Raw genomic sequence first — 13,118 nt, 5'->3', positions numbered from 1 at the left:
AAACACTTTTCTACTTTAATTGCAGACTGTTTCTAACGTGACCTTTAAGTTACAAATTTAGCCTAGTTTTCCATTATCCTTTTCTTACTTGTTTCTTACAAAGGTACAGACTGTCCCCATTTTGTAATAAAATAGGGAGAGTCCTTCTTCAATGACTAACCAAATTCCTCCCCGAAAAAGGAAACATAAAATCCTGCTGCCATTATTCATATCAAATTCATATTTTCTATTTGCTGACACAAGTGGCTGTAAAAGCTGGCAACTGAAACAAAGTTCCACTGGAACAATCCCAGTGGGCCGAGTAGCATCTGTGGTGGGAAGTGGACAGTCAATTTTTTCATTGATTCATTGATACTTTATTGTCACATGTACCTAGGTACAGTGAAATGCTTTGTTTTGCACACAACCCGGTAAAATCATATAGCAGGTAGTACACATGTGACAACACATTTGGTGTAGACAAAGTTGCAAACTCTTGTCGAAGCTCTCCACAGATATTCTAGAGAGAATGAATGGGTGACGTTTCGGGTCAAAACCCATCTCCATCTGAAGAAGGTATCACAAAATGCTGGAGTAACTCAGCAGGTCAACTCTCAGAAGGGTCTTGACCCGAAATGTCACACATCCTTTCTCTCCAGAGGCAGCATGCCTGTCCTGCTGAGTTATTCCAGCATTTTGTGTCTATCTTTGGATTAAACCAGCATCTGCAGTTCCTACACATCTCCACAGATACTGCTTAAGAAAATTGTTTGTTGCTGTTTTATTACTCATTATACTTGCATCCATTTTCCAATATGCAAATCATTATGCATCATATCGCTATGCACACACATATAAACATGCATACATAAACACACACACACACACATATATATATTTGACTGTCCTCTTCCCACCACAGATGCTAATCGACCCGCCAGGGTTGATCCAGTAGTATTTAGTTTCATAACTCCTAAATATTTTTAAAAAATATATAATATATACATATATAAATATTTAGGAGTATAATATGTTTTTTTAATCCTCACCGCTACTTTACTTGTAGAGGTTGCTTCCTTCCTTTCCTCTTCGAGCCAGAGCCACGGTCGCGACGTCCTGAAGCCTGAGGCCTGAGGCCGAGGTCCCGCGCGCCGGAGGGCGGGGTCATTTTGAAGCGAGGAGGTCGAGCATGGCCGCCAAGGTGAGCAGGGAATGGCCGGGGGAAGGCTCGCTATCAAGCGGGTTCGGGTAGGAGGGAGATGCCGAGCTTCCCTCCCACCCTCTCCCTGGCTTTCTGCTGTATTTGTTTATTTTGTGTCCTGCCCATTCCCCGGCCTGCTTTGTCCTCATCTCCAAGAGTGGAAGGGGTTGGGGGTGACATCCATCCTTTTGAGAACAATGAGCTTCAAAATACAAATTCAGTGATTTTCCAGATACCCACATTTTGTGATCTTTGTTTATTTTTTTCGCAAGAAACCAGAATCTTCCAAAGTCTCTTTGCCGACTTGGTCAAGCTTGGAAGTGTTTTGCCCGACGGTTTTGTTGAAAATGTCAGCTGTTCATAAAGGAGGCCTACGTGGTTTTTACAAAATATTTATTGATGAACAGTTGGGTTGAATGCAATCTGAAGGCATCGCCTCTGCTTTTCTGCGCACATTTCAGGGCTTTCGGTTCGCCCAGTCCACAAATGCCTCGAAAAATGTGATTTCTTGGAGTACTTTTAAGTATTATATATGCTTGCAGTGGTTAATTAATTCACATGGGGACCCAAATCTAAATCGAGCAACAGGAGAACGTTCTTTCTAAGAGGAAAGGAGACATACAATAATATTCGTCTTCCTCCAATCTTCATATCAGTGGTAACCCCAGTCATAGAAGTCTTCAAGCATGATTATTGATAGTATGAGCATTTGTTGTGTCAAATGTATTAAACAAGTATGAGGAGTGGAGACATCGCTTACCTCGTGGCAGACCGCAGGGGTTGTGCAAATTCTGTGCCCGTTGACTTTTAGTTCTCATTCTTGCAGTGATCAAAATATATATTTATGGGCTTTTTTGCAACGTGAAATGGTTGTTGTGATTCCCTATTGCATAAAATTGTGGAATGTGTTAAATTGCACAGTCAAGAGAGTTTCATTGTCACATGTCCCGAAACAGAACAATGACATTGAAATGCCATTCTTACCTGCAGCAGTGCGACAGGTATGTAAACATATTATTCAGTAGACATAATAAACAACAAAAAGTTAAATGTAAAAAATTCAATATAAAAACAAACAAACAAGTTAGTTGTGAAATGGAGGTATTTGTATCTTTCATTCTTAACACAATAATTGCACAATAGTGATCTGATTAATTATTTAACTAGTTCCCATTTAAAGTAGATCTGTGAGTTTATTTTCTGAAATATTCATCTGGTTAACAGTTTTATACCAGCGCATTATGAAGTGAGATTTTCTCAGAGATTGGGATGGAAGGAAAACTAGCTTGTTCAAAATTGTGCTAATAACTGATTTGATAGTGTGCCTACAATATTTGTCAGCAAAATCAAAATTCTGGGAATCTGAAATTAAAAACAGAAAATACTAGAAATGATCAGTTCGGGCAGAATCAGCAGAGAGAAAAACAATTAGGAGTTGAAATCTAAAACAAAATCAAAATGCTGGAAATCTCAGCGGCATTTGTGCTAAGTGAAATTGAGTTGATGCCTTCATCAGTTTGTTAGCAGTCAATATGACCTATGGTATCCCCTTTCATAGACAGAATGGGAGACAGTAAATAAGGTATTTTTTAATTCCAATCTCTATATTGGGTAGTTTGAAGCATTTTGCATCTTATTTCATCAGTTGAAATAGATGATCTGAAACTTTAATCATGTTGCATGTTTACAATGATTTTTGTTTGTGTTTCAGATTGCCAGTATTTCAACTACTGTATCATATGAGACACAAGGTGTCTAAACCATAGAATCATCAATTAATTGTTTCTCATTACACGATATCTCATCTAATATACTGATCTAGAAAATAATTTATTTTGCATTCCATGAATTAATCCTCTGAATTATTAATGTTCATCTGGTTTGCATTAGTTTAAAAGTAGATTCATGCCTTCTGTTTCTGAGACTATCCTTGTTAAATACACCCCGAAGAACCTGATTTATACCGCGTCCTGCCTTACCACTGCTGTTTGAGAACCTGACTGTGTTCTGTTTGAGAACCTGACTGTGTTTCAATGTTTTATGCCCCTTTGCTGTTTCTTTGCTCCACGCAAACATTATGATTTTCTGGGCTAAGATCATTCCTTTCCATTGCCCTTATTCCATGCTTTATTTTAGTGCTGCAGTAAAAATTAACTATCCTGGAATGTGTAATTCCGCACCTTGGTCTCTTCGTACATTCGACCCAAATGTATCGAATTTTTATGTGTACATATATTTCAGTGCTCAGCTTATAGAACATCTTCAGTGATGGCTTTGAACCTAGTAGCCAACCACAAAAAGATTAAAATATAATGAATTACTTAATGTGAGTGTCAATGCCATTGTGGAGATTTATATTTCTGAATATAGTAAATTATCAGCAAAGAAATGGCTGGTTCATAACAATTATCATCTCTTATAGTTAATATTTACTGCATCTTCATTTAGACAATTATATTTGGTGCTGTGTGATAACAACATTATTCTCAAATTGTCCATTGTATAATATTTTTTTAATTAAAAAAAGTGTGGCAGAAGGAGCTAGCCTTCTGAGAGGCTCTCAGTGAAGAGTAACTTGTAATCCAGAGAAGTCTGTGAATCATAAACAATCGCTGCACAGAGAACTCTGAGAATCATAAACAATTAAATTCCAGGAGTTAATTTGGAAACACTTAATTGCCGCTTAGTGAATATTTAGAAACAAACTGCATGTTTTTCAAAATCATTGTGTGGGAGATATTATGTAACTGTTCAAACCATGGACTTTTCAATGCTAAATTTCCTCTGATTCCTCTTCCCTCTGCACCATATTCAGTATTCTCTGATGCTCCCTTTGATCCTTATTACAGTGCCTCAGGCTTCTCTACCTTTAGCAGAATCTTGAGCTGATTTGGCTTTTCCTTAAGGTCCCTATATTTTACATCACCTGTAAAATGCAAAACCCATTCAATTGATTAAACTTTATATAATTTAACCTGTAGTGACATTTTTTATTAAACTTAGCTGCTGTGTAATTTTGTATGTAACTCTGACATCAATCATGCACTGTTGCTTTGCAATGTAAGTTAACAAACCATTTTTTTTCCAGTTAAGTTTGACCAAGCAAGCAAATCCAGATGAACTTAAAATTATTTTTCTAAAGGTATGTGACTTTACAAAGAGTTACTTTATATATAAAACAGCAAATCAGACAGCATCTGTGGAAAGAAAAGCAGTCAACATTTTGAGTCTGCAACCCTTTGTCAGAATTGGGAAACAAAGAGATAAAATTTGGTTTTCAGTAAGAGGAAAGAATGTGAAGAAAAACAGTTATTGTTTCAGATGAGGTCCATTCTCTGAAATATTATCAGTTTGTCTTCCCATGAATGCTGCCTGACCTGCTTAGTTTTTACAGTATTTAACATTTTCTATGGGTTTAAAAAAAATTCTACTCGTTTAAGAGTAGCCTGCCAAACAAGTCCCACCATTAACAAATCACCACACAGAAGAAGGGTCTCGACCCGAAACGTCACCCATTCCTTCTCTCCCGAGATGCTGCCTGACCTGCTGAATTACTCCAGCATTTTGTGAATAAATACCTTCGATTTGTACCAGCATCTGCAGTTATCTTCTTATACCACACAGGCCAAATAGCTTAATATGCCAAAACCGATCCCCATTAAACGATTTTCGACTCAGTTTATCACAGACATTCTTTTTGTTTTGTGAAGGCAGATAAATCCCCCGGCCTGATGGTCTTCATCCCAGAGTACTCAAGGAGGTGGCCCTAGAAATCGTGCATGCATTGGTGATCATTTTCCAATGTTCTCTAGACCCTGGATCAGTTCCTGTGGACTGGAGGGTAGCAACTGTAACCCCACTTTTTAAGAAAGGAAGGAGAGAGAAAACTGGGAATTATAGACCAGTTAGCCTGACATTTGGTAGTGGGAAAGATGTTTGAGTCGATTATTAAAGTTGTCATAGCAGTGCATTTGGAAAGCAGTGGCAAGATTGGTCAAAGCCAGCATGAATTTATGAAGGGGAAATCATGCTTGACTAATCTTCTGGAATTTTTTGAGGATGTAACAAGTAGAATGGATAAGGGAAGGCCAGTGGATGTGGTGTATCTGGACATTCAAAAAGCCTTTGACAAGGTCCCACGCAAGAGATAAGTGTGCAACATTAGAGCACATGCTGTTGGGGGTAGGGTATTGACATGGATACAGAACTGGTTGGCAGACAGGGAGCAAAGAGTAGGAATTAACGGGTCCTATTCAGAATGGCAGCCAGTGACTAGTGGGGTGCCGCAAGGCTCAGTGCTGGGACCCCAATTATTAACAACATATATTAACGATTTAGACAAGGGAATTAAATGTAACATTTCCAAGTTTGCGGATGACACAAGGCTGTGTGGTAGTATGAGCTACGAGGAGGATGCCATGAGGCTGCAGGGTGACTTGGATAGGTTGGGTGAGTGGGCAGAAGCATGGCAGATGCAGTAGAATGTGGATAAATGTGAGGTCATCCACTTTGGTGGCAAGAACAAGAAGGCAGATTATTATCTGAATGGTGTCAGATTAGGAAAAGGGGAGGTGCAATGAGACCTGGGTGTCCTGATACACCAGTCACTGAAAGTAAGCATGCAGGTACAGCAGGCTGTGAAGAAAGCTAATGGCATGTTGGCCTTCATTGTGAGAGGATTTGAGTTTAAGAGCAAGGAGGTCATATTGCAGTTGTACAGGGCCTTGGTGAGAACACACCTGGAGTATTGTGTGCAGTTTTCGTCTCCTAATTTGTGGAAGGACATTCTTGCTATTGAGGGAGTGCAGCTTAGGTTCACCAGGTTAATTTTTGGGATGGTGGCAACTGACATATGATGAAAGAATGGGTCGACTGGACTCGTATTCACTGGAATTTCAAAGGATGAGGGGGGATCTTATAGAACCATATAAAATTCTTAAGGGATTGGACAGGAAAAATGTTCCCAATGTTTGGAGAGTCCAGAACCAGGGTTCACAGTTTAAGAATAGGGGGTAGGCCATTTAAGACTGAGATGAGGGAAAAACCTTTTCACCCAGAGAGTTATGAATCTGTGGAATTCTCTGCCACAGAAGGCAGTGGAGGCCAATTCACGTTACTTTTCCAAGAGAGTTAAATTTAGCTCTTAGGGCTAACAGAACCAAGGGATATAGATATTGACATGGATATAGAATTGGTTGGCGGAGTTAGATTTGACTCCTGGGGCTAACGGAATCAAGGGATATGGGGGAAAAAGCAGGAATGGGTTACTGATTTTGGATGATCAGCCATGATCATATTGAATGGCGGTGCTGACTCAAAGGGCCAAATGGCCTACTCCTGTACCTATTTTCTTTGTTTTATGGGTCTCTCACCTGCCTTCTCTCCTACTGAGAGATGCTTGGAAATTTTAATTTAGTTTAAAGATACAGCGTGGAAACTGATCATTCGGCCTACCGAGTTTGCACTGAACAACGATCACCTATACACTAGTTCTATCGTACATACTAGGATCAATTTACAGCAGCTAATTATCCTACAAACCTGCACGTATTTGGAATGTGGGACGAAAACAGAGCACCAGGAGAAAGGCCATGCGTGCAGACTGCAACCATAGTCGGGCTCGAACCCGGGCCTCTGGCGCTGTAAGGCAGCAACTCAACCACAGTGCTGCTCTTAAATGGCACATAAATGGGTGAGTCAATGGATGCAGCAGTAGGACACCAACAATCTTTCTAGTACATGCCTTTTGCTGCAAGCTCTTAGGCAAGTTACTGACACTTCTGAAAAGAGATTGATATTTCGTTGTGGAAATGAGAAGATTGGTATTATGGAATTTGAGGAGATTCTGCATGTTGCCGAATCCTCTAATGAACTTTTACAGGTGTATGAGGGAGAGAATATTGACTGGTTGTACCCTGGACTGGTTTGGTAACTTAAATGCCCAAGAACCAAGGAAGCTGCTGAAAGTGACGGACATTGCCCGATTCATCACACGTATTGACCACCCCACCAATGGAGAAATCCATAGGAAGAGTAGTCTCAAGAAGGCTGCTGATAGCATTAGATATCAAGTGTAATGAATACACAGAAGCCTGAGAACTATTATCTCTAGATTTAAGAACAACTTTTTCCCACCAACCATCAGGCTTGCACTATTATGGTCTGGTTACCTTGTATGACTGATAATTTATTGTATTATTGTTTATTATTTGTTTGTTGCATGAATGGGTCTGTAAAAGTTGCAGCAAGTACTAATTTAATTGCTCTGGTTCCGATGCATTTGATATTGAAACCCTTGGCTGTGATGATCTAGAATCGTGGATAATGAAAGCTATCGAAGCCGATACATTTACGACTTTTAAAAGACATTTGGGCAGATATCTGTATAAAAAGCGTTTTGAGGGCTAAAGGCCAAATATAGGCAAATGGGACTAGCTCAATATGCGAACGTTCACCATGGGTAAGGTGGGCTGAAAGATCCATTTATTGCTATCTATATACTAAAACTCTCATTTGTTTGTTTGTTTGTTCCTGAACTACAGCCAAAACGGTACATGATAGTGCGACAATTTTAGGCCCACCTTACTCACCGTCGTCCCTTTGGTGGTAATGGAAGAAGTTTCATTGAAATCGGTGTTATATTTTTAAAGTCATTCACATTTGAAAGTTTAAATCAATCTCCGAGGGAGGGGGGAGGGAGGGAGGGGGAGGGAGGGAGGGGGAAGGAGGGAGGGGGAAGGAGGGAGGGGGAAGGGGGAGGAGGGAGGATAAGGGGGGTTGAGGTGGATGGTAAGCGGGGGAAGGGGAGGAGGGAGGGGGGACATGTCTTAACCATGTCCTTCTTACTGGTGGTGACCAGAACCACACACAATACTCCAAGTGAGGTCCAATGTTTGTCCATGGAGCATGACATCTCGACCCTTATACTCTGCGCTCTTTATCCTCTTTAAGTACTGCCACAATATTCTTGCCCTCCCTTTTTAACCCCACCTCTGTCACATTGGAAACATCGATACTTGGAACATTGAGCTGCCATTCCGGTTAAATAAACCTGCAATTTAAAACAAAAAATAATTAAAAAACTACACGAGTGTTATAAATTGAAAATCTGCTGTGCTTACCTAGTATGGCTTGCATGTAATTCTAGACTTATCCAGATGGTATATTCTTAACACTTGTTTAGTCCAGAGGTATTTATTTAAATAATATTTATTTAAGGGCAATAAATGCTGCCATTCCACCAATATTTACATTATATCTCTGCACCAACAAATAAATAACAAAAACAGATTGATCAAATATTTTTTGTTCCTTTCAGTATGCAACAGTTGAGAAGAATGGGGAACGCCTTATGTCTTCTGAAGACTTTGTGAGAAGATTTTTGAATTTGCGAAATGGAATGGAAGACAATCCCGAGACAGTGAAGTTGCTTGCCGGTGCTGTGAATCAATCAAAAACTGGGTAAGTTTTTCGTACCCAGATAATATTCATTTAAATGGTTTTGCTTTGGTCACCCTGCTGTAGGAAAGATGCCATTAAGCTGGAAGGCGTGCAGAGAAGATTTACAACAGTGTTGCTAGGAGTTGAAGGCCTTGGCTATAGGCAGAGGTTGACAGAACTTTATTCCTTGGAGTGCAGGAAGCTGGTGGGTGATCTTATAGAAGTGTATAAAATCATGAGGTATATACTGTAGATAGGGTGAATGCACTGTTTAGAGGCAATTCTTACTTTAACGTATAATGGCACCTTCAGTCTTTTCCAATAAATTCCTTTCCGATTGCCATTACTTCACAGGGAGTGGGAGTGATCTTGACGCAGAGCCCCAACAGAGAGATCTACAATACGTTTCAGTTTAATTAGTTGTTTATTGAAGTAGTTGTACAAACAGGTCTGTTGCACGTCTATATCTCCCCAAGCAAAAAGATGAGCACTAGGCTGTACTTATTTCACATTCAAGTCATAGTTGAAGTGAGTTTTATTTTGCATTCAATCATGAGTTTTATTTCGTATTCAAGTAATTGTTCTGTTCCCCCTCGTCTGCTTTCAGCTCTCGTGGCAGGTCCAGTAAGAATTGTATCTCTCCAAGCTCCCTGTGTCTAACTCCTCCCAGTCCCTCCCAGTCCCTGTGTCTCCAAGATATACCGCCTGGTTCTGGCTCCTCATATGCCGTACATGTATAATAATATTACGAACATGAAATTAAATGCAAAAATGACTCAAATGCATTTACATATGATTAGCAAGAATGTGCATTTCTGCTCTACATTGGTTCTAGTCCTGGGGAAAACAAACCCCAAATTAAGAGTATATGGTCATCTTGCTTATTTAAGTACATATTGAAGTACTTGAAGTACTTGTTGAAGTAAATTCGTACATAAATTCATAATCAGCCCAAAGAGGTGGCTTTTCTGCTGTGTTATATATTTTAACCATATCTTAATTAATTAATATAGTTGTATAATCTTGCACTTAAATTCAATATTTACTTATTACAGTTCCACCACTGATTTTCTGGTACTCTTGGTTCCAGAAAATCAGAAAATGGTTTATCCATTTTACCTGACCAAAGAAGGTCACGGCCTCCGATAGGGGTACAACGGTACCGGAACGGTCCACCTAAGCTGCTGAAGGGTAGGGGGGGGGGGGGGTGGGGGCGAGATACTGGCCTGCAAAGCTGGCCAAGGAAGACGGCTATGGGGATAGATGTGCTGGCTCCAGCTGGGCTGGAGTTCCAGAGTCCTGGCCGCAGGTTGCAAAGTCAACCCACCGATCGGCCATGGAAGTCCCGATGTGGTCGAGATTGGCTGCCTTGCCCAGCCTAGCTGCCACATTTTCGGGGAGACTTCCAGGGCGCGGGGATTTCTCGCGGAACCCCTAGCGACCGCTAGCGGAACCCTAGTGTTCCGGGGAACCCCGGTTGAGAAATGCTGCTGTAAGTGGTCACCATATGGGCCCTTTCCTATTTATCTTTCAAACTGCCCAGATCCTGACAAATTTGTCTCTGTATTGTCCTTGGACTAAATGTAATCATTTTAAACTTCACCATTGCATAGGGGACCAAGGATCTAGTGGCAGGGAGGAACTGAAGGGAATCCACATTAGTCAGGAAATGGTGTTAGGTAAACTGTTGGGACTGAAGAGAGTTGTGAATCTGTGGAATTCTCTGCCTCAGAAGGCCGTGGGGGCCAATTCTCTGAATGCATTCAAGAGAGAGCTAGATAGAGCTCTTAAGGATAGCGGAGTCAGAGGGTATGGGGAGAAGGCAGGAACGGGGTACTGATTGAGAATGATCAGCAATGATCACATTGAATGGCGATGCTGGCTCGATGGGCCGAATGGCCTCCTCCTGCACCTATTGTCTATTGTCTATTGAAGGCAGATAAATCCTTTGGGTCTGATGGTCTGTATCCCAGAGTAGTCAAGGAGGTGGCCCTAGAAATTGTAGATGCATTGGTGATCATTTTCCAATGTTCTCTTGACTGGATCAGTTCCTGTGGACTGGAGAGTAGCCAATGTAACCCCATTTTTTAAGATAGGAGGGTGAGAGAAAACGAGGAATTATGGAGTGACTAGTGGGGTGCCGCAAGGCTCGGTGCTGGGACCCCAGTTATTTACAATAGATATTAATGATTTAGATGAGGGAATTAAATGTGACATCTCCAAGTTTGCAGTGTGAACTGCGATGAGGATGCTATGAGGCTGCAGGGTGACTTGGATAGGTTGGGTGAGTGGGCAGATGCATGGCAGATGCAGTATAATGTGGATAGAAATGAGGTTATCCACTTTGGTGGCAAGAACAGGAAGGCAGATTATTATCTGAATGGTGTCAGATTATAAAAAGGGGAGATGCAACAAGACCTGCGTGTCCTTGTACATCAGTCATTGAAAGTAAGCATGCGGGTACAGCAGGTAGTGAAGAAAGCGAATGGCATGTCGGCCTTCATTGCGAGAGGATTTGAGTTTAGGAGCAAGGAGGTCCTACTGCAGTTGTACAGGGACCTGGTGAGACTGCACCTGGGGTATTGTGTGCAATTTTGGTCTCCTAATTTGAGGAAGTACATTATTGCTATTGAGGGAGTGCAGCGTAGGTTCACCAGGTTATTTCCCGGGATGGCGGGACTGACATTTGATGAAAGAATTGGTCGACTGGGTCGCATTCACTGGAATTTAGAAGGACGAGAGGTGATCTTATAGAAACATATAAAATTCTTAAAGGATTGGACAGACTAGATGCAGGAAAAATGTTCCCGATGTTGGGGGAATCCAGAATCATGGGTCACAGTTTAAGAATAAGTGGTAGGCCATTTAGGACTGAGATGAGGAAAAACTTCTTGATCCAGAGAGTTGTGTCTGTGGAATTCTCTGCCACAGAAGGTAGTGGAGGCCAATTCACTGGATATTTTCAAAAGAGAATTAGACTTGGCTCTTAGGGGTAAAGGAATCAAGCGATAGGGGGGAAAAGCAGGAACGGGGTACTGATTTTAGTTGATCAGCCATGATCATATTGAATGGTGGTGCTGGCTCGAAGGGCTGAATGGCCTACTCGCACCTATTTTTCTATGTTTTCTATTTCCTAAACTACTTATCCACAATGCCTAAATTGCCACATGATCATCTTTCTGGATGATCTCATATCTGATTCCTAACCTTCTTATCATCAAAAGCATATTTTTGCTGATTTGATGTCAGCTAAGTGACTGCTTACATACTAGCAATGCACCTGTAATACTTCTGGGCAACCTAGGAAACCATATACATATACAGTATAGCTGTGCTTGACTTGAATTTTAGTGATATGACATCTATCTATGAGCACGGAAACAGGCCCAACTTGCCCATGTCGACCAAGATGCCCTATCTACAGTAGTCCCTCCTGCCTATATTTGGCATATCCCTCAACCTTTCCGATTCTGTCCTAATGTCTTCTAAATGTTGTTACTGTAACTGCTTCAATAACCCACTCTGGTAGCTTATTCCAGAAACCCAGGACCCTTCATTCTTAAAAAATATTAATTTGTGCAAAATATACCCTGTAATCTGCTATTGATGCATTATAAAATAGTTTCAACTTTAGGGTTTATGTCTTTAATTTTGATTTTAGCTTTAAGTGAAATGATATGGGGTTTTATTGATTAGTAGATGATGATTAAATATCTTGGGGTGTAACTAAAAATTTGTAGTTGCTTCATGGCAATATTAAAAACGGGGACATTGGAATACACTGGAATTTAGAAGGATGAGATGGGATCTTATCGAAACGTATAAGATTATTAAGGGGTTGGACACGTTAGAGGCAGTAAACATGTTCCCAATGTTGGGGGAGTCCAGAACAAGGGGCCACAGTTTAAGAATAAGGGGCAGGCCATCTATAAAGGGAGATGAGGAAAAACTTTTTCAGTCAGAGAGTTGTGAATCTGTGGAATTCTCTGCCTCAGAAGGCAGTGGAGGGCAATTCTCTGAATGCATTCAAGAGAGAGCTAGATAGAGCTCTTAAGGATAGCAGAGTCAAGGGGTATGGGGAGTAGGCAGAAACGGGGTATTGATTGAGAATGATCAGTCATGATCACATTGAATGGCGGTGCTGGCTCGAAGGGCCGAATGGCCTACTCCTGCACCTATTGTCTATTGTCTATTGGAGGTGGAACGTTACTTGATTGAGGGATGAACTGGATTAGTATAACAATTCGTTGTTTCATTTTGGTGTATTATGGCTGCACAAATTATAATTTGATAACTGCAGGCATATGCAGGTTGTTAGGATGGTGTTTCTTTATAATCCCATTTGAAGTCATAGTTCGGCTGTGGCAAGCGTATTCTTCCGCATGTCGTGTTGAATTAAATGATTAATTTATAATAGGCTACGGAGGAATATGGAGTATGATTAAAAGTTGAAATTTTAGGATTTGTTTGGAGAAGAAAATGAAGTTGAAGCACTAAC

General features: G+C 40.8%; 1 protein-coding gene across 1 annotated transcript in view; it reads left to right on the top strand.

Moving 5' to 3' along the window:
* The first annotated feature begins 1,168 nt into the window (after nucleotides 1-1,168).
* The window catches only part of slc25a13 (solute carrier family 25 member 13), a 103,722-nt gene continuing 91,772 nt past the window's right edge, over nucleotides 1,169-13,118 (top strand). The window contains exons 1-3 of the mRNA XM_078423304.1: nucleotides 1,169-1,180; nucleotides 4,269-4,322; nucleotides 8,499-8,641. Of these exons, the coding sequence (XP_078279430.1) occupies nucleotides 1,169-1,180; nucleotides 4,269-4,322; nucleotides 8,499-8,641 (209 nt within the window). The remainder of the gene's footprint in view (nucleotides 1,181-4,268; nucleotides 4,323-8,498; nucleotides 8,642-13,118) is intronic.

Source organism: Rhinoraja longicauda, chromosome 2 (genome assembly GCF_053455715.1).
Source record: "Rhinoraja longicauda isolate Sanriku21f chromosome 2, sRhiLon1.1, whole genome shotgun sequence".
Taxonomy (NCBI): domain Eukaryota; kingdom Metazoa; phylum Chordata; class Chondrichthyes; order Rajiformes; family Arhynchobatidae; genus Rhinoraja; species Rhinoraja longicauda.
This window is presented reverse-complemented; position numbering and strand designations above follow the sequence as displayed.